The 22713-nt window shown below is 27.5% G+C and overlaps 1 protein-coding gene across 6 annotated transcripts; it reads right to left on the bottom strand.

Moving 5' to 3' along the window:
- Positions 1 to 422: 422 nt before the first annotated feature.
- Positions 423 to 21336, bottom strand: LOC123262913 (histone-lysine N-methyltransferase E(z)). 6 transcript variants are annotated; one of them, XM_044725401.1, is made up of 9 exons: positions 21054 to 21336; positions 19494 to 19807; positions 18751 to 18969; positions 17495 to 17711; positions 17340 to 17363; positions 16926 to 17201; positions 14008 to 14880; positions 12351 to 12516; positions 423 to 723 (listed from the first exon to the last, which is right to left on the bottom strand). In XM_044725401.1, exons 1-9 carry the CDS (start codon positions 21187 to 21189, stop codon positions 672 to 674), a joined length of 2277 nt encoding a protein of 758 aa, XP_044581336.1. In that variant the 5' UTR covers positions 21190 to 21336; the 3' UTR covers positions 423 to 671. The 6 variants fall into 6 exon arrangements, with proteins under 6 accessions (XP_044581336.1, XP_044581340.1, XP_044581337.1 ...); XM_044725402.1 differs by lacking the exon at positions 423 to 723 and adding an exon at positions 11832 to 12255 and having other exon boundaries at positions 14008 to 14862; XM_044725400.1 differs by lacking the exon at positions 423 to 723 and adding an exon at positions 11832 to 12255.
- Between the last annotated feature and the right edge of the window lie 1377 nt (positions 21337 to 22713).

Here is a 22713-nt window from a genome sequence, read left to right on the forward strand (position 1 = left end):
AGCAATGTTTATAAAACAATCCATGTACTCTATAAACTTGTAATAATTTAATTTCAATCTTTCTTAGCCGTCGAATTCTAATTAAAAACTAATTTTTAATCAACTTAAAAAAATAAATTCTGTAATCAGAATGAGTTTAAATATTTGTGACAAATTCTGTGCATGATATCACTCTTAATCAGAGCATTTATTAGTAAAGTTTAAAATAACATTTTTTTTTCAATTAATTAACTTTTATTTTTTTTTTTTTTTTTTATATCCGCCCCGACCAGCAAAGCCTCGGCTTTGCAAAAGTCGGGCGGCGCCCCCCTCACGCCCGGCAAAATCTCGGCTTCGCCTCGGTTTTGCAAAACCCCTTCCACGGGGTTGCGTACTTTCGGCTGGAGAGCAATCCCACATAGAAATAAAAAAAAAAACAATAATTCTCAATAATAAAAAAGTAGTTTATTGGGTTAATTAGAAAGAATTTATCTATTTACACCCTTGTCTTCAATTTAGAAATGAGAAAGAAGTAATCAATGGGCTTAATTGATCTTCTTTGACGGAACTGTGGGTGGTGGAATTTATTGAGAATTATTGGGCAGTGTCAATGGAAGTAGGGGGTAAGTGTAGGTGGTTTATGATAAGAGTGGAGGACTGGAACTCTTGAAGTTATTTTGTTGACGGAGCTTTTAATCTTTGAGCTCGATTCCCACGAATTTTAGCTGTTCTGTTTTTCCATATCTGTAGAAAAATAAAATTTATTGATTTTGGTGGGAGAGAATTAGTTTATTTAGGGAAGAAATATACCTGTAGTCTAAAAATAATTCTTCGCCGGGTTGAATATCCCGTTTCGCGAAAATTTTAATCTTGTGGTCACCATTAACCATTATTACCTTCGCGCAGCAGTTGGGGTTGATCGAGTGATTAGCGAACCTAATTTTGTTGCCCTTGCGCGTTGCATCTACCACAAAATCTGAAAAAAATTAGTTTTAATAATTCATTTTTCAACTGATTAATTAAAGAGTTGTACGCACTTGGAATTTTTAGAAAATTAATTTTTTTTATTTTATTTTTGCAGTGTAGATATATTTAAGTACGTTCATAGAAAATTTATTGTCAATCGGACAAGTATTTTTAAAGTTGTAATTTTATTTGTAAAATTTAAACTTTTTTTTTTTTAAATTGTATTTTTAAAATAAGTGAATAAGATTTATCAAAAATTGCCTATAATTTTTACAAGATGCTAAAACTAGTAGACATCTGAAAATTTTTGGAATTTTTATAACCAATCAATTATTATAAAAAAAAATATGTTTTTAAAAATTCGCGTACATTTTATATATTATATATATTTCACAAATACTATACAAATACATTGTATCTTGTCAACTAATGATATTTTTAAAGATATAAGCTCATCTTGATGTTACACTCATCGAGACCTTTCATTTGAGTACCCACATCAATTTTCATATATTTTATATATATCTATATATATAATATATATCAAAAATGCATGTGGGTACTCAAATAAAAGGTCTTGATGAGTGTAACATTGAAATGAGTTTATATCTTAAAAAATGTCAATAATTAAAAAATTACCTTGTATCTTGTCAACTAATGATATTTCTGAAGATATAAGCTCATCTTGATATTACACTCATCAAGACCTTTCATTTGAGTACCTACATCAATTTTTCATATCGACGGTCTAATTAGCAATTTGTCTAACTTCTTATTTTTTAGAGGGTGTTTTTTTTAACACTTTTATGTAGCAATAATCCAATTATAAATTATTTGAATAATTTAAACCTAAATATTATATCTCTATTAGATATTAATGATATTAAATGGTTTTTTAAAGTAATAATAAATTTTGAACTAATTGTTTTTTTCGTACAAATAGAAAATTCTCTAAAATGGAATTAGACAATTTGCTAATTAGAACGTCGATATATTTTACACGCTTTTTATTAGCTTCACTTGTATGTCAGTTTGTCAGTTTGTCAGTTTGTCAGTTTGTCAGTTTGTCAGTTTGTCAGTTTGTCAGTTTGTCAGTATGTAACTCTCCTTCGCATAAAGAGACTACCATAATGATATTATTTAAATTTTGATTATTATCAACCTAGAACCCAGGTGATGACCTTCCTAGTCATCCCCTGATGACCATCCCGAAGTTATATCTCGAAACCAGGTGTTTTCCTCCGTAGGTTTTCATCGGGAATGGCACAGATAAACCCGTACATCAACCCGGAATCCTCTGATGACCATCCCGAAGTTATATTTCGAAACCAGGTGTTTTCCTCCGTAGGTTTTCATCGGGAATGGCACAGATAAACCCGTACATCAACCCGGAATCCTCTGATGACCATCCCGAAGTTATATTTCGAAACCAGGTGTTTTCCTCCGTAGGTTTTTTACACGCTTTATATTAGCTTCACTTGTATGTCAGTTTGTCAGTATGTAACTCTCCGTGGGTAATTTGCGCGCCTGAATATTTTTGATAATCAACAAATAATAGTTTAAAAAAACTAAAAAATCACGCTTTTATAAATAAACCAAACTAAAAATAATAGTTTAAAAAAACTAAAAACACGCTTTTTATAGAAAACCAAACTAAAAAATAGAAAATAAATTTTAATAAATTTAAATTAAGAATAGTGTTAAAAATTTCAATAAATATAAATTAATAATAGTGTAAATAAAAAAATGTATTTTATTTTAAAAAAAGCGTGGGGTGCTTTTTAAGATATCAAAATGATAATCACTCTACTCATATCTGTCAATAAAATATTTATAACTATTGACACCATGCACCCCACGCTTTTTTTAAAATAAAATACATTTTTTTATTTACACTATTATTAATTTATATTTATTGAAATTTTTAACACTATTCTTAATTTAAATTTATTAAAATTTATTTTCTATTTTTTAGTTTGGTTTTCTATAAAAAGCGTGTTTTTAGTTTTTTTAAACTATTATTTATTATGTATTATATATATTTCATAAATACCAAATATGTAAAATATATAAAAAATGCCATGTGGGTACTCAAATGAAAGGTCTCGATGAGTGTAACATCAAAATGAGTTTATATCTTAAAAAATGTCTATAATTAAGAAATTACCTTGTATCTCGTCAACTAATCATATTTTTTAAGACATAAGCTCATCTTGATGTTACACTCATCGAGATCTTTAATTTGAGTACACACATCAATTTTTCATATATTTTGTATATATTATATGCATGTATATGAAAAATATATCAAAATGCATGTGGGTACTCAAATGAAAGCTTTTGATGAGTGTAACGTCGGGATGAGCTTATAACTTTAAAAACGTCAAGAAAGTACAGTATAATTCAACATAATTAAAAAATGACCTTGTATCTTGTGAATTATTGACATTTTTAAAGATATAAGCTCATCCCGATGTTACACTCATCGAGATCTTTAATTTGAGTACACACATCAATTTTTCATATATTTTGTATATATTATATGCATGTATATGAAAAATATATCAAAATGCATGTGGGTACTCAAATGAAAGCTTTTGATGAGTGTAACGTCGGGATGAGCTTATAACTTTAAAAACGTCAAGAAAGTACAGTGTAATTCAACATAATTAAAAAATGACCTAGTATCTTGTGAATTATTGACATTTTTAAAGATATAAGCTCATCCCGATGTTACACTCATCGAGACCTTTCATTTGAGTACCCACATCAATTTTTCATATATTTATATATATTTTATATATATATATATGTATGAAAAATATATCAAAAATGCATGTGGGTACTCAAATGAAAGCTCTTGATAAACGTAACATCAGGATGAGCTTATATCTTTAAGAACGTCAATTGTTAAGAAAATACAGTGCAATTTAACAAAAGTCATTATTTAATAAAGCAAAATTTTATTTATTTATAGCTAACAAGTCACGGCAGTCACGTAGTGACTGCTAAATTGCTAGTTAAACTTTAAATGTGTATAAATTTTCATATCAATTATTTCAAAAATTTTTTTTTGAATAAAAACCAGAAATTATCTAAAAAAATACTTACCATTATTAAGATTAAAAAGATAACTGGACCTATTTTTATCATAAATTTTTCCTCTTCTATCAGCTTCATCCTGACTGATAATTTCACCGCAGTACTCTGCAATGAACTCGTTTTTGACCGCGGAGTCCTTGAGAAAAATTCCCCAGCCTGCGACGTCCGACGGTGCCAGCAGAAGATGCTTTTGCAGTCCCCGTTGGACTCCAACATTTCTACAGGTCATCTTGGAGACATCAAACTGGTGAGCGCCGCAAGTCCGACACAGATCCGGGTCGCATTCACGCATCGCGATAAAGCAAGAACACTGCTTCGTATTACATTGTGCTTTGCAATTACACCCGGGATATCTATTCTGGCATTCTTTCGAGCACTTGCAGTACTTTTCGCAGAAATTCTGGGTGCTAACGCACGAACACAATTCGTCACACTTCTTATCCGGATGATCACACGGCTCGTACCCGCATAAATAACTCTTGTCTTTATTTTTCATCAGTTGTTTCTTTCTGCGCCGTATTGACCAGACGCTTTGATTCGTTTTTACGACCCGCGGAGGACTCAGTTTCTCTGTTGTCTCGGGAGGAATATCATGGCCTTCTTGTAATGCAAATTCGTACACGTCTTGACATGTTTTTGTTAGAATTATTTGAGCTACTGCACATGGGTTCCCTGGGAATGCTGGATAGACGGCACGGAAAAGAGTTTCTTCCGAACCGGTCCATATTTCTCTTCTCTCATCAATCTTTGATAATGTAAACTTTGTATGTTTGTTTATTTTAACGTCTTTCTCTGCTATTATTTCTGTTTCTGAATCCTCGCATTTTAAAGACTCGAAACCTTCAAAGAAAAAAATTCAATATGAAAATTATTCTTTTTTTTTTTAAATAAATAAATGAATAATAATATTAATAAATTTTTTTGAAGTTATTATTATTATAAAAAATTCAATATAAAAATTATTAAAATGTTTTGAAAATTAATGATAACAATAAAATAATAATAATAATAATAATAATAACTTGTTTCAAAAATTTAATATCTATATTATTAAAAAAAAAAAAAAATTTTGTGTCCAGGATAGTCAAATGATAAAATCGGTTTTTTAAATGAAATTTAGTGTCATTGCGAAAGTCTTGATTTGAATTCGAACCTTTTCAAGGTTTCATTTCATTCTCACCGATAGTCAATTCATTATGATAATTATTTAGGCTACATTCAAAAATTCTCAATCTCAAGATACCTAATTAAGAAATAACCTTGTATCTTGAGAAATATTAACATTTTTAAAGATATAAACTCATTTTGATATTACTCTCATCAAGACCTTTCATTTGAGTACCCACATCAATATATCATATATTTTATATATTTATATTTATGAATATATGAAAAATATATAAAAATGCATGTGGGTACTTAAATGAAAGCTCTTGATGAGTGTAACATCGAAATGAGCTTATATCTTTAAGAATATCAATAATTAAGAAATGACCTTGTATCTCGTGAAATATTGACATTTTTAAAGATATAAGCTCACCCCGATATTACACTTATCGAAACCTTTCATTTGAGTACCCACATCAATTTTTCATATATTTTATATATTATATATATTTCACGAATACTATATATGTATAATATATAAAAAATGTCATGTGGGTACTTAAATAAAAGGTCTCGATGAGTGTAACATCGAAATGAGTTTATATCTTCAAAAATGTCAATAATTAAGAAATGACCTCGTATCTTGTAATCTATTGACATTTTTAAAGATATAAGCTTATTTCGATGTTACACTTATCGAGACTTTTCATTTGAGTACCCACATCAATTTTTCATATATTTTATATATTATATATATTTCACAAATACTATATATATAAAATATATAAAAAAAGCCATGTGGGTACTTAAATAAAAGGTCTCGATGAGTGTAACATCAAAATGAGTTTATATCTTCAAAAATGTCAATAATTAAGAAATGACCTCGTATCTTGTAATCTATTGACATTTTTAAAGATATAAGTTCATTTCGATGTTACACTCATCGAGACTTTTCATTTGAGTACCCACATCAATTTTTCATATATTTTATATATTACATATATTTCACGAATACTATATATGTATAATATATAAAAAATGTCATGTGGGTACTTAAATGAAAGGTCTCGATGAGTGTAACATTGAAATGAGTTTATATCTTCAAAAATGTCAATAATTAAGAAAGGACCTCGTATCTTGTAATCTATTGACATTTTTAAAGATATAAGCTCATTTCGATGTTACACTCATCGAGACCTTTCATTTGAGTACCCACATCAATTTTTCATATATTTTATATATTATATATATATTTCACGAATACTATATATGTATAATATATAAAAAATGTCATGTGGGTATTCAAATGAAAGCTCTTGATGAGAGTAACATCGGGATGAGCTTATATCTTAAAAAATGTCAATATTTAAGAAAGTACAGTGCAATTTAACAAAAGTCATTATTTAATAAAGCAAAATTTTAATTTTTTATAATTCCAAAGTCAAATAGTGATTGCAAGTTTACTAATAATGATAATAGCAATAATTACTTTTATCGGCTGTATTTTGATCATCTAAATCTTCTTTATTATTACTTTTAATATCATCACCACAATTTTTTTTTTCTGAAGAAATTAATCCATCCTGAAAATAGTAATTTTTCATATTAAAAATATTAAAAAACTCAAACACTATATCAAAAAAAAAAAAAAAAATAAAAATACTTTATGAAGATAACAATTTTCACCGCAAGGTTCTTTAAATATTTCAAGTCTCGGTCCTATTAATTTATTTCGGTCCAAGCTGTCTTTAGTACCTGGTAAAAAATAAACTTTATTTAAGAAGAAAAGAAAGAAATAAATCAATAAATATGCAAATAAAAATAACAATTTAACATACGATGAAGAAGACAATTATATTTGAAACATCTTCGACACAAATATTTCTGATAAGAACTCAGCGCTTCTTTTCTTGATAAACTTTTGCAGTCGACACCATCAATATTCGGCGGAGCTAATGCTACTGATGGGTTTAATGCTTTTGTCAGATGTAAATATTTCTTCAAGAAGTCTTTTGGTGTTCCTTTATCAATAAATACCGCGGATATTGCCTAGTTAATTAACATTTCAATGTTTTAAAAAAAAAATTAAAATATAAAAATTAATAAAAATTTAAAAAGTGAAAATAAAAAATAAAAATTAAAAAAGTGAAAATAAAAAAAAAAAATAATAAAAATTAAAAAAGTGAAAATAAAAAATAAAAATTAAAAAAAATTGGTCATAAATTTTATATAATAAAATTTATAAACTATTTTTTTTTAATTACTTAAAAAAAAAACTTACATTGAAGATATCAGGAGATGGCATTCGCGTTACTTTAACAATAGCGTTACATTTTATTTTCGGAGTATCTAATGAAGAATTGTCATATTTAATTAAAGAATTAACTAGTTCTAAAAATAAATCGTCATCTAACACTCCCGATTTTCCGTGGACCTATTAAATAATTTTTTTTAATTTATAATTAATATAAAAACAAATTAAACAAATTTATTTTGATAATTTTTCTGAGATTGCTTCCCTTGAAAAAAAAAAAAAAAAAAAAAAAAAGGGCACTTTGCAAGCGGGTTGTCAAGAATTAAAAAAAAATAAAGTAACGATGAAATCCAATACCTTGCCTCGGTAGTGTTTGAGTAAATCAATAAGAAAAGTGTCATCATCCTTAAAAATTTCATCTCCCATGTGAGGAAGATGATTCAAGACAACTTCATCGTCTACTCTGACGTTTTCTCTTATCGGCGTCCAGAAATACGAAGGAGGAATAGCTTCAACTGGATAAAATTTAACGATAGAGCAATTTTGTGCTTCAACATCTTCATTGACAGACTCTATTTTCGCTATGTCAACACACTTTGCTTTTTTACTACCACCCACTTGCCATTCATTTCTACGTTGACATTCATTCAATTCGATTTTAAATTCTAAGAAAAAAAAATTAAGATAGTAAATTAAAAATTTTACAATAAAAAAAATGATAAATTAAAAATTTTACGATTAAAAAAAAATACTCTATCTCTAGACACGTCATTAAGAAATGACCTTGTATTTTGTCAACTATTGAGATTTTTAATGATATAAGCTCATTCCGATGTTACACTCATTGAGACCTTTCATTTGAGTACCCATATCAATTTTTCATATATTTATATTATATATATATATATTTATATGTAAAGGCAAGGTATTATATATATGTATATATGAAAAATATATCAAAAATGCATGTGGGTACTTAAATGAAAGCTCTTGATAAGTGTAACATCAAAATGAGTTTATATTTTAAAAAATATCAATAATTAAGAAATGACATTGTATCTTGTGAACTATTGACATTTTTAATGATATAAGCTCATCCTAATGTTACACTCATCAAGACCTTTTATTTGAGTACCCACATCAATTTTTCATATATTTTATATATTATATATATTTCACAAATATCATATATGTAAAATATATAAAAATGCCATGTGGGTACTTAAATAAAAGATCTTGATAAGTGTAACATCAAAATGAGTTTATATCTTAAAACATGTCAATAATTAAGAAATTACATTGTGTATTGTGAACTATTGACATTTTTAATGATATAAGCTCATCCTGATGTTACATTCATCAAGACCTTTTATTTGAGTACCCACATCAATTTTTCATATATTTTATATATTATATATCATATATATTTCACAAATATCATATATGTAAAATATATAAAAAATGCCATGTGGGTACTTAAATGAAAGATCTCGATGAGTGTAACATCAAAATGAGTTTATATTTTAAAAAATATCAATAATTAAGAAATGACATTGTATCTTGTGAACTATTGACATTTTTAATGATATAAGCTCATCCTGATGTTACACTCATCAAGACCTTTTATTTAAGTACCCACATCAATTTTTCATATATTTATATATTTTATATATATGTAGATGTATATATCAAAAATGCATGTGGGTACTCAAATGAAAGCTCTTGATGAGAGTAACATCGGGATGAGCTTACATCTCTAAAAATATCAATAATTAAAAAATGAACTCGTATCTTGTGAACTATTGACATTTTTAAAGATATAAGCTCATCCTGATGTTACACTCATCAAGACCTTTTATTTGAGTACCCACATCAATTTTTCATATATTTTATATATTATATATATTTATCAAATACCATATATGTAAAATATATCAAAAATGTCATGTGGGTACTCAAATGAAAGCTCTTGATAAATGTAACATCAAAATGAGTTTATATCTTAAAAAATGTCAATAATTAAGAAATGACCTTGTGTATTATGAACTATCGACATTTTTAAAAATATAAACTCATTCCGACATTACACTCATCGAGACCTTTCATTTGAATACCCGCATCAATTTTTCATATATTTATATATATTACATATATGTATATATGAAAAATATATCAAAAATGTATGTGGGTACTCAAATGAAAGCTCTTGAAGAGTGTAACATCAAAATGAGCTTATATCTTTAAAAACATCAATATTCAAAGAATTACAGTGCAATTTAACAAAATTCATTATTTAATAAACCAAAATTTCATTTATTTATTGTTCACAAGTCACGGCAGTCACGTAGTGACTGCAAGGTTGCTAGTAGAGTAAATTAAAAATTTGACAATTTAAACAAAAATAATAATTGCAATAATTAAAAACTTACCTTCAATTTTACTCTTATTATCTTTCCACAAATTATTAACATTCTTAATACTCGACTCTCGCGATTTAATTATTTTTCTATACTCATATCTCACATGTCTTCTCCATGTAGCTGCCATTTTTATTTTTATATATTTTTATCAATTAAAAATAAAAATAGTTGACAGTCACACTTATATAATAACAATATATCCAAACATAAAATGTAAATTAATTTTACAATTATTTATTATTTATTATTATTACATCAATAGGCAGTTTAGTTATAAGCTAAATATTCTAAAATTATTAAGTTAACTACTGAAAGACTTTAGTCGTACTGATTGACAAATTACAAACCTATAAGTACAAATTTATGGTGTAGGAAAATTCATTTAGGTACAATTACAATTATGTATACATATATGTATATGTATGTATGTATGTTTGCTAATACTAATGAGTATTAACGAAAAATATGAATTACGTCAGAACCAAAAAATTTATACTTGTAATTTTATGTCAACAAAAAAAAAAAAAAGAAAAATAAAAAGGCCAGTTTTTAAATCCGGGAAAAATTATTTCCCATTATATATATATATATATATATATTATATATCGCGTGACTAATGCAAAAAGGGCGCATAGCTACAGGTTAGTAGGGATTCATGCTAAAAGGGTGCATAAAAAAATTTTTTTTTGTCATTCTTCTTGAAATCACTTGAAACACAAAGATCTGTAAAAAAAAAAAATTCGAGTATCCTAAAGCTAAAAGGGCACATAAAAAAAATTTAAGTTTTTATAAAAAATTTTGATAAATAGCTTCACAAGACATAATATAAAAAAGTTTAATGAATAAAAAAAAAATTTCTTAACAGCCGGTCCCTACACGGAAAAAATAAGATGACACTGGGTATCATCCCAGATTATACTCCGCGATATAATCATTTTTTTTTCACCATAGTTTTTATATCTGTGGTGAAAACAAATTTCAGATAGTAGCTTAAAAAAATTCAGATTATACTGCGTGATATCTGGATTATACTCATTGTAATCTGGATTATACTAACTACTATCTGAAATTTTTTTTTACTCAGTATAATCCGGGATGATATCCAGTGTCATCTTGTTCTTTTCACGTACGATTGCAGCTTTATATTTCTCTTCTAGACAAAGAAGAATTTTGAAAAAAACGCTGTCACGTAATAGATTTTTTAATTATCTATTTCGTATAGCAGGGTGTTTTTTTTCAAAATTGTCATTTGTTTAAAAGAAACACATAAAACTTCAATAGCTTTATAATCATGAATGCACCGAGGATAGTACCGTTTCTTGCAGTGAGTGCGACGCGAGAAAAAGAGGGGATCGGCTGTTTTTAAGTACTTAAACAATATTGAAAAAATAATAATTTTTAACTATTTTTATACAAGCAAAGGATAATTAAATTAATCGAAAACTAATGGGATTGAAATAATTTTCAAATAAAAAATAAATTAATACAATCATGCATATTTTGCAATTTTTTTAAAATATTTTTAATTGTAATTTTAAAAGAGTCTATGTTGAGTTAGAATACGCCTCTTTAGCGTTAATCTACCGTTTTTTTTTTTATTATTAGGCTAAAAATGAGCATTTTAATGAATTATTTAGAAAAAAAATTTGTAAGCCCTTTTAGCTTTAGGTCATAAAATTTTCAAATTCCTAAAGCTAAAAGGACGCATAATTAGAGACATACGCTCTTTTAGCTTTAGGAAATCAATGCTTGATTTTTCGACGAAGAATATGTCAACTAGTCGATTGGTGATAAAAAAAAAAATTATACGCCCTTTTTGCATTAATCACGCGATATATATATATATATATATATATATATATATATATATATATATATATATATATATATATATTTTATATTTTTAGAATTGAATAGAATTTTATTTAACTGGCCTTAATTTTATTTTTCTAAATTATAGAAAAAGCGTAATTAATTATTTTAATATTAAAAAAAAAAAATCAAATGTTTAAATTTTTATCGTAAAAATTGATAAAAAAAATTGATTATAAAACGACGATACATTTTTTATAAAATGTAAGTCATAAAAATGATGAACATGAACACATCTAAAGGCATCGAGCACTTGGGAATGATCAATAGTGCCGGAGCAGTAAATAAAGGTATAAAAATTTCATTACTAGCGAACTTTAAAGGCCGATAAATTATTTACATTGTAAATGTAAATTTTTATCAGAAAATCAATAGACTCTTTTCTCTAAAAATATAGAGACTTTAAAAATGTCTAGATTAATTAGACAGATAAATTAAGCAATTAACTATTAACTGGTCAACTAAACGATGTATTTACAACTATGTAATATAAATTACAGGAATTCCATTTCTCGTTCAATTCCGACGAATTTAAGCTGTTCGGTTGGTCCGTATCTGGAAAGAAAAAAAAAAAAATAAATAAATTAGATTTATTGTAGGAATAATTGATTGATTGATTGATTTAGAGGAAATTTATTTTTTAGTTGTACCTGTAGTCGAAGAATAATTCTTCGCCGGGTTGAATAGCCCGCTTGGCGAAAATTCCAATCCTGTGGTCACCGTTGACCATCATTACCTTCGCGTAGCAGTTGGGGTTGATCGAGTGATTAGCGAACCTGATTTTGTTGCCCTTGCGCGTTGCATCCACCACAAAATCTGAAAAAATAATTGGTTTTTATGATTAATTTTTCAACTTATAAATTAAAGGGTTGTACGCACTTGGAATTTTTTGAAAATTAATTTTTTTTTAATTTTATTTTTGCAGTGTAGATATATTTAAGTATGTTCATAGAAAATTTAATGTCAATCGGAAAAGTATTTTTTAAAGTTGTAATTTTATTTGTAAAATTTAAACTTTTTTTTTTCAAAATTGTATTTTCAAAATAAGCGAATAAGATTTATCAAAAATAGTCTCTAATTTTTACATGATGCTAAAACTAGTAGGCATCTGAAAATTCTTGGAATTTTTATAACCAATCAATTATTATAAAAAAAAAATGTTTTTAAAAATTCGCATTTGTTTTATATATTATATATATTTAACAAATACCATATATGTGAAATATATAAAAATTGCCATGTGAGTACTTAAATGAAAGGTCTTAATGAGTGTAATATCGAAATGAGTTTATATCTTAAAAAATTTCAATAATTGAGAAATGACATTGTATCTTGTCAACTAATGATATTTTTAAAGATATAAGCTCATCTTGATATTACGCTCATCAAGACCTTTCATTTAAGTACCCACATCGATTTTTCATATATTTATATATATTATATATATGCATATATGAAAAATATATCAAAAATGCATGTGGGTACTTAAATGAAAGGTATCAATGAGTGTAATATCAAAATGAGTTTATATCTTAAAAAATGTCAATAATTAAGAAATGACCTTGTATCTTGTGAAATATTGACATTTTTAAAGATATAAGCTCACCCTGACATTTCACTCACCGAGACCTTTAATTTGAGTACCCACATCAATTTTTCATATATTTATATATATTATGTATATGTATATATGAAAAATATATCAAAATTCATGTGGGTACTCAAATGAAAGGTCTCGGTGAGTGTAACATCAAAATGAGTTTATATCTTAAAAAATGACAATAATTAAGAAATGACATTGTATTTTGTCAACTAATGATATTTTTGAAGATATAAGCTTACCTTGACATTACACTCATCAAGGCCTTTCATTTGAGTACCCACATCAATTTTTCATATATTTTATATATTATATATATTTCACAAATACTATATATATAAAATATATAAAAAAAGCCATGTGGGTACTCAAATGAAAGCTCTTGATAAGTGTAACATCGAGATGAGATTATATCAGAGAATTTTTAACTTCCTGCTAAGAAAATCGAAGATTTTCAAAAATCGGGACGTTATTGTTTTTTTGGATTTTTTGATAGACACCTTTTTTTAGCGAACCTTTGAAAGATTTTCTATAAGAACTTCAAAAAATAATTATTTATAAAAAAATAACTTAGTATTGAAGTTAAATGTAACTATTAAATGTATACAAATTTTCATATGAATTATTTAAAAAATTTCTTTGAAAAAAACTTTTTTTTTTCCCCTTAGCGCAAAAAAAAAATCAGGAAATTAAAAAAAAATACTTACCATTATTAAGATTGAAGAGAAAACTGCACATATATTTATCGTAGACCTTTCCCCTTCTATCAGCTTCATCCTGACTGATAATTTCTCCGCAATACTCCGAGATAAATTCATTCTTAACAGCCGACTCCTTGAGGAAAATTCCCCAGCCTGCGACATCCGACGGCGCCATCAAAAGATGCTTGTGGAGTCCACGCTGGACGCTGACATTTTTGCAGGATATCTGAGTGACTTGGAACTGATCAGCTCCGCAAGTCTGACACAAATCAGGATCACACTCTCGCACAGCAAGATAGCAAGGACACTGCTTGGTATTACACTGCGCTTTGCAGCGACAGCCGGGGAATCTGTTCTGGCACTCTGTGGAGCACTGGCAGAATTTCTCGCAGAAATTCTGGGCTTGGATGCAAGGACACGAGTTGTCACAAGGTCTACCGGGATGGTCGCAAGGTGCAAAGTTGTGAACGTGGTTCGCACCCGAATCTTTCTTCAGCTGGATTTTCCTGCAGTGCATTGACCAGAGACGGTGCTTCTTCTTCTTCTTGCGCGGTGGAGTGTAATCTTTAAGACTCTCCACTGCTGGAATGTCGTGAGCCTCTTTTTGCGCGAATTCGTAAACCTCTTTGCAAGTTTTGGTTAACATTATTTGAGCGAGAGCACATGGGTTACCGGGGAATGCTTTGTAGAGAGCTCGGAAGACACTTTGCTCCGATCCAGTCCATGTAAATTGACTCTCTTGCTTTGTACGCTTGTCCAGACCCAGGAGCATAAATGGCGACTGGTGGTCTGGTTGTGCTTGATCTTCTTCTTCGGTTTTTTCTGTTTTTTCAGATTCGTGGTTTACATTTTGCTTGAAATCTGTTGGCGAAATTTTAACTGTGAAAATTTATTATTTTATTATTAGAACAGTTTCAATATTAGAATAATAATAATAATAATAATAATAATAATAATAATAATAATAATAATAATATTAAAATTTAAGCTAAGATTATTATTAACGTTTTATGAAGATAAAAAAATATAAGAAACTTTTTTTTATATAAAATTAAATTTTCTTTAAAAAATATCTGAATTTTTTTCTATATTTTTGTTATATGAGACAAAACATTAATTTGAAAAATAAATAAAAAATTTATCTATCTAAGAGAATAAGAGAAATTTTTTCTCCTCCGGGCGTAAAGCGTCAACTTTAGCCCCACTGAGCTACACAAAGTTGCCGCTTCCGCCTTCGTCGGGGAAAAAAATAGTATACACTCCTCGGGAAGTAAATAAGAAAGCCTCAGATCACATGTTTGTTGACCTTGGCTTCGCCTCGGTCAAAAATCACATGTGATCTGAGAAATTTCTTACTTTACTTCCCTAGGGGTGTAATATACTATTGTTTTCAGGATAGTTATATGATAAAATCAGTTTTTTTTAGTTAAAAATGTGTCACTGCAAAAGTTTTGTCTTGACGTAAATTTGTGTCTTTTTAAAGTTTTATATAAAAAAAAAAAAAAAAAAAAATTTTTGACATTATGAATATGCTGTTTTACTCTATTACATCTATTGACTGTGTAAAAATGAGACAAGGATGTTAACCATAAGAGTAACTATTGTTATCTTAACTTATTTTGTTGTACATGTTAATTATTTGTATTAACTAAAAAAAATTTTATTGTCCAAATTCCCAAGATCTAATCATTTAAATGTTTTATATAAATATTATTAATGGTTAATTGATTATGATAATTATTTAGGCTGCATTCGAAAATGCTCTATCTCTAGATACATGAGAAATGTCCTTTTATCTTGTGAAATATTGACGTTTTTAAAAATATAAGCTCATCCCGATGTTACAAACATCAAGACCTTTCATTCGAGTACCCACATTAATTTTTCATATATTTTATATATATTATATATATTTCACAAATACCATATATATAAAATATATAAAAAATGCCATGTGGGTACTTAAATGAAAGGTCTCGATGAGTGTAACATCACAATGAGTTTATATCTTAAAAAATGTCAATAATTAAGAAATTACATTGTATCTTGCCAACTAATGATATTTTTAAGGATATAAGCTCATCCCGATGTTACACTCATCGAGACCTTTAATTTGAGTACCCACATCAATTTTTCATATATTTATATATTTATATATATGTATATATGAAAAATATATCAAAAATACATGTGGGTACTTAAATGAAAGCTCTTGATGAGTGTAACACCGGGATGAGCTTATATCTTAAAAAATATCAATATTTAAGTAAGTACAGTGCAAATTAACAAAAATCATTATTTTATAAAGGAAAATTTTAATTTTTTATAGTTCACCAGCCACGGAAGTCACATAGTGACTGCAAGATTGATAGTTATTATTATCATCATTATTGAATTTTGTTCAATAATGATAACCAGAAATCACTATGTGACTGTTAAAAATGACATTATAGATAAAAAAATTTTGGCTTAATAATTTTTTGATATTTCTAATCATAACTTATAGTTCAAATATTTCTAAAATAAATTTTGAAAATTATTTTGCCATTTCAAAATTAATTTTATGGAACAACAAACTATTTAAAACTTTTCCAAAAAATTGACTATCACCAAAAAAAAATATAAAATCTTGAAAAGGTACCAATTTCCGTCAAGACCTTTTTGATAATACTAAATGTAACTATAAAAATTTTTTTTTAAAATATAAATATGCCCATTAAAAATTTTTATTATTTTTGAATAACTAAAAAAAATATCAAACGATATTTTCGAAGGAATATCAAAATATGAAAAGATAAAAATTAAGGTACGATTTTATTCATGTTACTAAATTTAACTATAGTAATAAAAAAATTTTATAATAAAAATATGCCCGCCTCTAAATTTTCCCAATCATCTCAATAATATAAATTGATATAAATTACCTTGACAATTTCCATTCTGACTGTACTTATTACTGTCATTGCTGTCCTCACTGCTAGCCTCATTGCCAGAATCAACACTCGCCTGTTTCCTCACCTTCCGTGGTCCGCGTTTATCATCACCTTCGTCATCCTTATTATCAGCAGCCTGAGCCGCTAATTTTTCCTTCACTCCCTCTAGATGCATATAACACTCGCTTCCACACGGCTCGGAGAACGGTTTCAAATCTGGTCCCTTTCTCTTCTGCAGATTCGGTCCCGGATGACAAACTTGTAAGCCTAATTTTACAAAAAATAATCATTAGAATTGCAATTTTATAAATTTAAACCAATGTCACAAAATGATGTTAGATAAAAGTGAGATGATCTCTGGATGTCACTGCGCTAAACTAAAAACCCACTTAATATTTCGATTACCTTGCGGTGATGCTTCCCTGGATGCTTAAGTTATTTAAAATTAGAATTTTCATTAATAAAAATCAATTCTACTTCATTTTTAAATTAAATTGAAATTAATATTATCACCAACTATTAAAAAAAAAAAAATTAGATAAAAAAAATAAAATACTTACGATGTAAGAAACAATCATATTTAAAACATCTGCGACAAAACAGCGTGTGGAATGAATGCATGACTTGTTCTCTTGGTACACTCTTAGCATTGATACCGTCAATGTTTGGAGTACACTCTGGAGGAAGTACATTTGGATCTGAGCGTTCGGTTAATTCGATGTATTTTTCCTTCAACTCAACTGGACTTCCTTTGTCAGGAAACATGCTTGAGATGGCCTGAAAAATTTAATTTTATTGCTTAGTTATTAAAATACTAGCAACCTACAGTCACTATGTAACTGCCGTGACTTGTGAACTATAAATAAATAAAATTTTGTTTTATTAAATAATGACTTTTGTTAAATTGCACTGTACTTTCTTAATTATTGACATTTTTTAAGATATAAGCTCATCCTGATGTTACGTTTATCAAAAGCTTTCATTTGAGTACCCACATGCATTTTTGATATATTTTTCATATATAATATATATAAATATATGAAAAATTGATGTGGGTACTCAAATGAAAGGTCTCGATGAGTGTAACATCAGGATGAGCTTATATCTTTAAAAATGTCAATAATTCACAAGATACAAGGTCATTTTTTAATTATGTTGAATTACACTGTACTTTCTTGACGTTTTTAAATTTATAAGCTCATCCCGACGTTACACTCATCAAGAGCATTTATTTGAGTATCCACATGCATTTTGATATATTTTTCATATATACATATATATAATATATATAAATATATGAAAAAATTGATGTGGGTACTCAAATGAAAGGTCTTGATGAGTGTAACATCGGGATGAGCTTATATCTTTAAAATTGTCAATAATTCACAAGATACAAGGTCATTTTTTAATTATGTTGAATCACACTGTACTTTTTTGACGTTTTTAAAGTTATAAGCTCATCCCGACGTTACACTCATCAAGAGCATTCATTTAAGTACCAACATGCATTTTGATATATTTTTCATATATACATATATATATATATATATATATATATATATATATATATATATATATATATATATATATATATAATATATATAAATATATGAAAAAGTTGATGTGGGTACTCAAATGAAAGGTCTCGATGAGTGTAATGTCGGGGTAAGCTTATATCCTTAAAAATGTCAATAATTTACAAGACACAAGGTCATTTCTTAGTTATGTATCTCAAGTCAAGACCTTTGTAATGACACAAAATTTCATTTTAAAAAACCGATTTTATCATATGACTATATAAAAAATAAATAATTACGTTGAAAATTTGCATGGTTGGAGAACGTCCTACAGGTTTTATATCCTTGGTGTCCGTTTTATCCCCACGAGCGTCTTCTTTCTTATCTTTATCCTCTTTATCACGAACTTTGCGTGTTGGCTCGCGTTCTTTGTCCTCTTTTTCGTAGGTAATCAATGCTTTTACGAGATCAATGAATATTGAGTCGTCCATAAAACCTGACTCTCTGTCACCGTGAACCTAAAAAAAATTTTTTTATTAAAACTTGTTCTAAGAAAAAAATGATATTATGAAAAAGAGATTTTCTTTTCATTATTTGTCCCATTGAAAAATGTCACAATTTTTTGAGTTTGGAATCATCAATAATTATGAAACTAAAGTTGGGAGGCAACAGATAAAATCTGAGAAATTTTTTTTTAATAAAAAAATTATTTCAAAAAAATTTTAGATGCAGTTATTAATATGACACATTAAATTTTTTACATCATAATTTAATTACTATAAAATTTTTTTAGTGTCTGTCAACTTTAGTGACATAATTAAAAATCAGTAAATAATATAGTTAGATAACATGATACTGAAATTAAGAGATGTCTGATAATTTTTAGAATTTTTTTTAACAAATAAATTATAGCAAAAAAATTTTATCTTTAGAGGATCTAAAAAATTATAAGTAATTTTTTAAAAATAATTTTCTAGACCTATTTTATTATTAAGAAAAAATCAAAAAATTGTCAGCTAATTTAATTATAAACAATAATTACCTTGCCGTCATAATTTTTAATAAGTTCTTCGATGAACGTCCCATCCTGGTCAAGAATCTCGTCGCCCATGTACGGAATATTATGCAGCACGGTTTCGTCTTCCACCATGAAATTCTGCTGGATTGGAGCCCAAGTGTACATAGTAGGAATGGGAGTAACTGCGTTGATGATTTTAACCGGACAAGTCTGGTTTTCGGATTCAGAGCTCGTCACTTCGGCTTTTTTCATGCAGGACACGTGAGCTGGGACATCTTGCATGGTCACCCACGTTGCTTTGCCATCTGCCCAGCGCTTTTGCTCTGTCACCAGCAGATCTGTAAATTTTTAAGTTTTATAAACTTAATTGTAAAATTATTTTTAACTTCCCGCTAAGAAAATCGAAGATTTTCAAAAATCGGAAGTTATTGTTTTCACCCCGTTTTGCAAAAATCGAGTTTTCATCAGATCTCGACGTTTGAAGGTCACAGGAAGCTTCCCTGACTATCCCCGCGAGGTTTTCACGGTGTCTGTATGTGTGTGTGTGTGAAAGTATGTGAACCGCTTATAACTTTTGAACGGCTTGACCGATTTCATCGCGGTTGGTGCCATTCAAAAGGGCTTAACCAAACTTAGATTTTGAAAACTATTTGGAATGATTCAGATCAATAGATTTTGAGAAATCTTAAAAAAACTGAAAAAAATTTTTTTTTCAAATGTGGTTTTTTTGGAATAATTTTTAAACGGCTTAAAGGTTCAATTCCAAAAACTAATCAGCTCTTAACCTCAAAAAACCACGTTGGTCGCCACCAGTCCGGTCAAAATCGGTTGATTCATTCGAGAGATATCGTGAACGAAAGAAAACCGAAAAAAGTGTTTTTTCGGAATAATTCCAAAATTCCTAGCGCGATCAATTCAAAATTTAAGATTCTTCGTGAGGCTTGAAAAACTGCGTCGAATGCTGCCAACCGCGTGAAAATCGGTTTATTCATTCAAAAGTTATTGTGGTTTAAAAATTCAAAAAATAGTGTCTTATCAAATCTCTATCAGACTTTTGAGCTCGAAGAGCTTTAAAGCATAGGAAAGCAATCTCTTTGAGCTCGGAGAGCTCAAAATAACCCATAAATTGTATTTTTGAGCTCGAAGAGCTCAAAAACATCATTGGTGCAATTTTAAGCGCCTACGTATGGAATTAGCGGGAAGTTGCAGGGATGGCCTTCAGGGTCAACCGTTTTCCTAATTTTTTTTCTAATGACATTAAAGGTGGCATTAATAATTTTATTTTTTTTTATGACATAAAAATTTATTTGTTACAAAAATTAATTATCATTTTTTTAATTAAAATAAATAAAGTAGATATTTGATAATTTTTTTAATTAATAAATTATTGCAAAAAAAAATTGACATGTAGAAATTTTATAAAATTAAAAATGCAATTTTTAATTTTATAATATTTCAGAAAAAATTTGTTTAGTAAATAATAGCAAAAAATAAATCAAGTAACTGCTACTAATTTTAATGTAATATTTTTTTGACAGCTTAAAAATGAATTAATTATAAAATTTCATAAAAAATAAAAAATACCTGTCATAACTTTGCGATTTTGATTCCATGCTATTTTCACTTCATCAGCACGCTTGTATCTTTTCATTTGGCGGAGTCTCATGTATTCCGATCTCACTCTTTTTTTCCATTCCGCAGTAACTTTTACTTTTGACATTTTTATTTATTTATCACAGTAAGTGATTAATTTAAGATGTTGAAAAAGAATAATTATATAAATTATTTAATTTAATTTAATTCAACGCTACATTGTAACAAACGAAAATGAACACACAACAATGCACCTCGCTGTGTTGGCGCAAAATCAGCCATTGTTGTTTTTCTAACTGTTAGCTGGAGTTAGAACTGCAGATGGCGGTACGGCAGGTTTTTTTTTAAATGCGCGCGCATAAATTCAAATTTGAATTTTTTAAAATATAAAAATTAATTTAGCAGATATTTTATAATTTTTTTTTTAAATATATTATTTGAAAAAAAAACTTAACGGAGTGAATTTTTATTTTTTTTTTTTATAGAATATAAAAAAAAAAAATAATTGTTACTCATTTAAAAATAACAAAATGCGTATTTAGAGATTTTAAAAGTTAATATAAAATTTTTCCTTAATAAAAGAAATAAATTTTAATATTAAAAAAAAAAAAGTAGATTTTTTTTTATGAATTCTCTAAATAATAATTTATTAGCTAATAAATCCTGAAAATTTCCGGATGAAACTTAATTTCATCAATATTAAAGAAATTAATTTTGTTTAATTAAACGTAATGATGTTGATAATTTATTATTTTTATTACAAAAAGTAAAATATTTCTTACCTGTGTAAGTTTAATTATTATTTTGACTAAAGAATTGATTCTTAGAAGAGTTTCATACTCAGGTATTATGTTCAAAAAATAATTAAATTGAAATTTATGCATTTCATTGTATTAAGATAATATTTCCATTCAAGTATACACTGTAAAAAAAGCGGTGTTAAAATGGACTCATTTTAACACCGCTATGTGACACCTGTGTATTAACACCGGTGTAGCGGTGCTCTTTTGCGGTGTTAAAAATCCGGTGTTAAAAATCCGGTGTTAAAAATCCGGTGTTAAACAGGTGTAACAGTAGAATAATTTTACACCGTATCGAAGTATGAATATTACATGATCCATAAAACACAATTAATATTCAATATTTATCAAAATGAGACAAGTAACATTTATTTAAGAATTTTCAATTTATAAAATTACGCAGAAATCGATTTAATGAATGTTATACAACAAGTTAAATAGTATTTACAATATTAAATGTTTAGGAACAATATAATAATTATTTTTATCGTAACCATGATGTTTCTCATAATATAATGGATGTTTTAAACATGAAAAATCTACAGCTGTGCCAAAATAAATTATCTATATGAAAATCATTTAAAAAACGTTCAAAATTGTAGTAAAATTGTTCTAAAAATGTTTCAAATTTGTTGTAAAAACACTCTAAAACTGTCCAAAAAATGTTCCAAAATTGTCTCAAAAATATCCGAAAAATGTCTCAAAAATATTCAAAATTTGTTCTCAAATAGTTAAAAAAATGTTTTAAGATTATTCAAAAAAGGTTCCACATAAGATTTAAGGACAAAATTTTAACTAAATTGCTTCAAATAAATTGCATTGATTCTAAAATTATCTTAGAAGTATTCCGA

The sequence above is a fragment of the Cotesia glomerata genome, linkage group LG4 (genome assembly GCF_020080835.1).
Source record: "Cotesia glomerata isolate CgM1 linkage group LG4, MPM_Cglom_v2.3, whole genome shotgun sequence".
NCBI lineage: Eukaryota > Metazoa > Arthropoda > Insecta > Hymenoptera > Braconidae > Cotesia > Cotesia glomerata.

Bases quoted from the DNA above. Each gene is read 5' to 3' on its own strand.
- LOC123262913 (XM_044725400.1), bottom strand. From the start codon at position 21,189: ATGTCAAAAGTAAAAGTTACTGCGGAATGGAAAAAAAGAGTGAGATCG. The intron at 18,970-19,493 runs GTAATTATTGTT...AATTTTTTTTAG, and splicing joins TTAAAAATTATGACGGCAAG to GTTCACGGTGACAGAGAGTC. The intron at 12,256-12,350 runs GTACAACTAAAA...TTTTCTTTCCAG, and splicing joins GAATTATTCTTCGACTACAG to ATACGGACCAACCGAACAGC.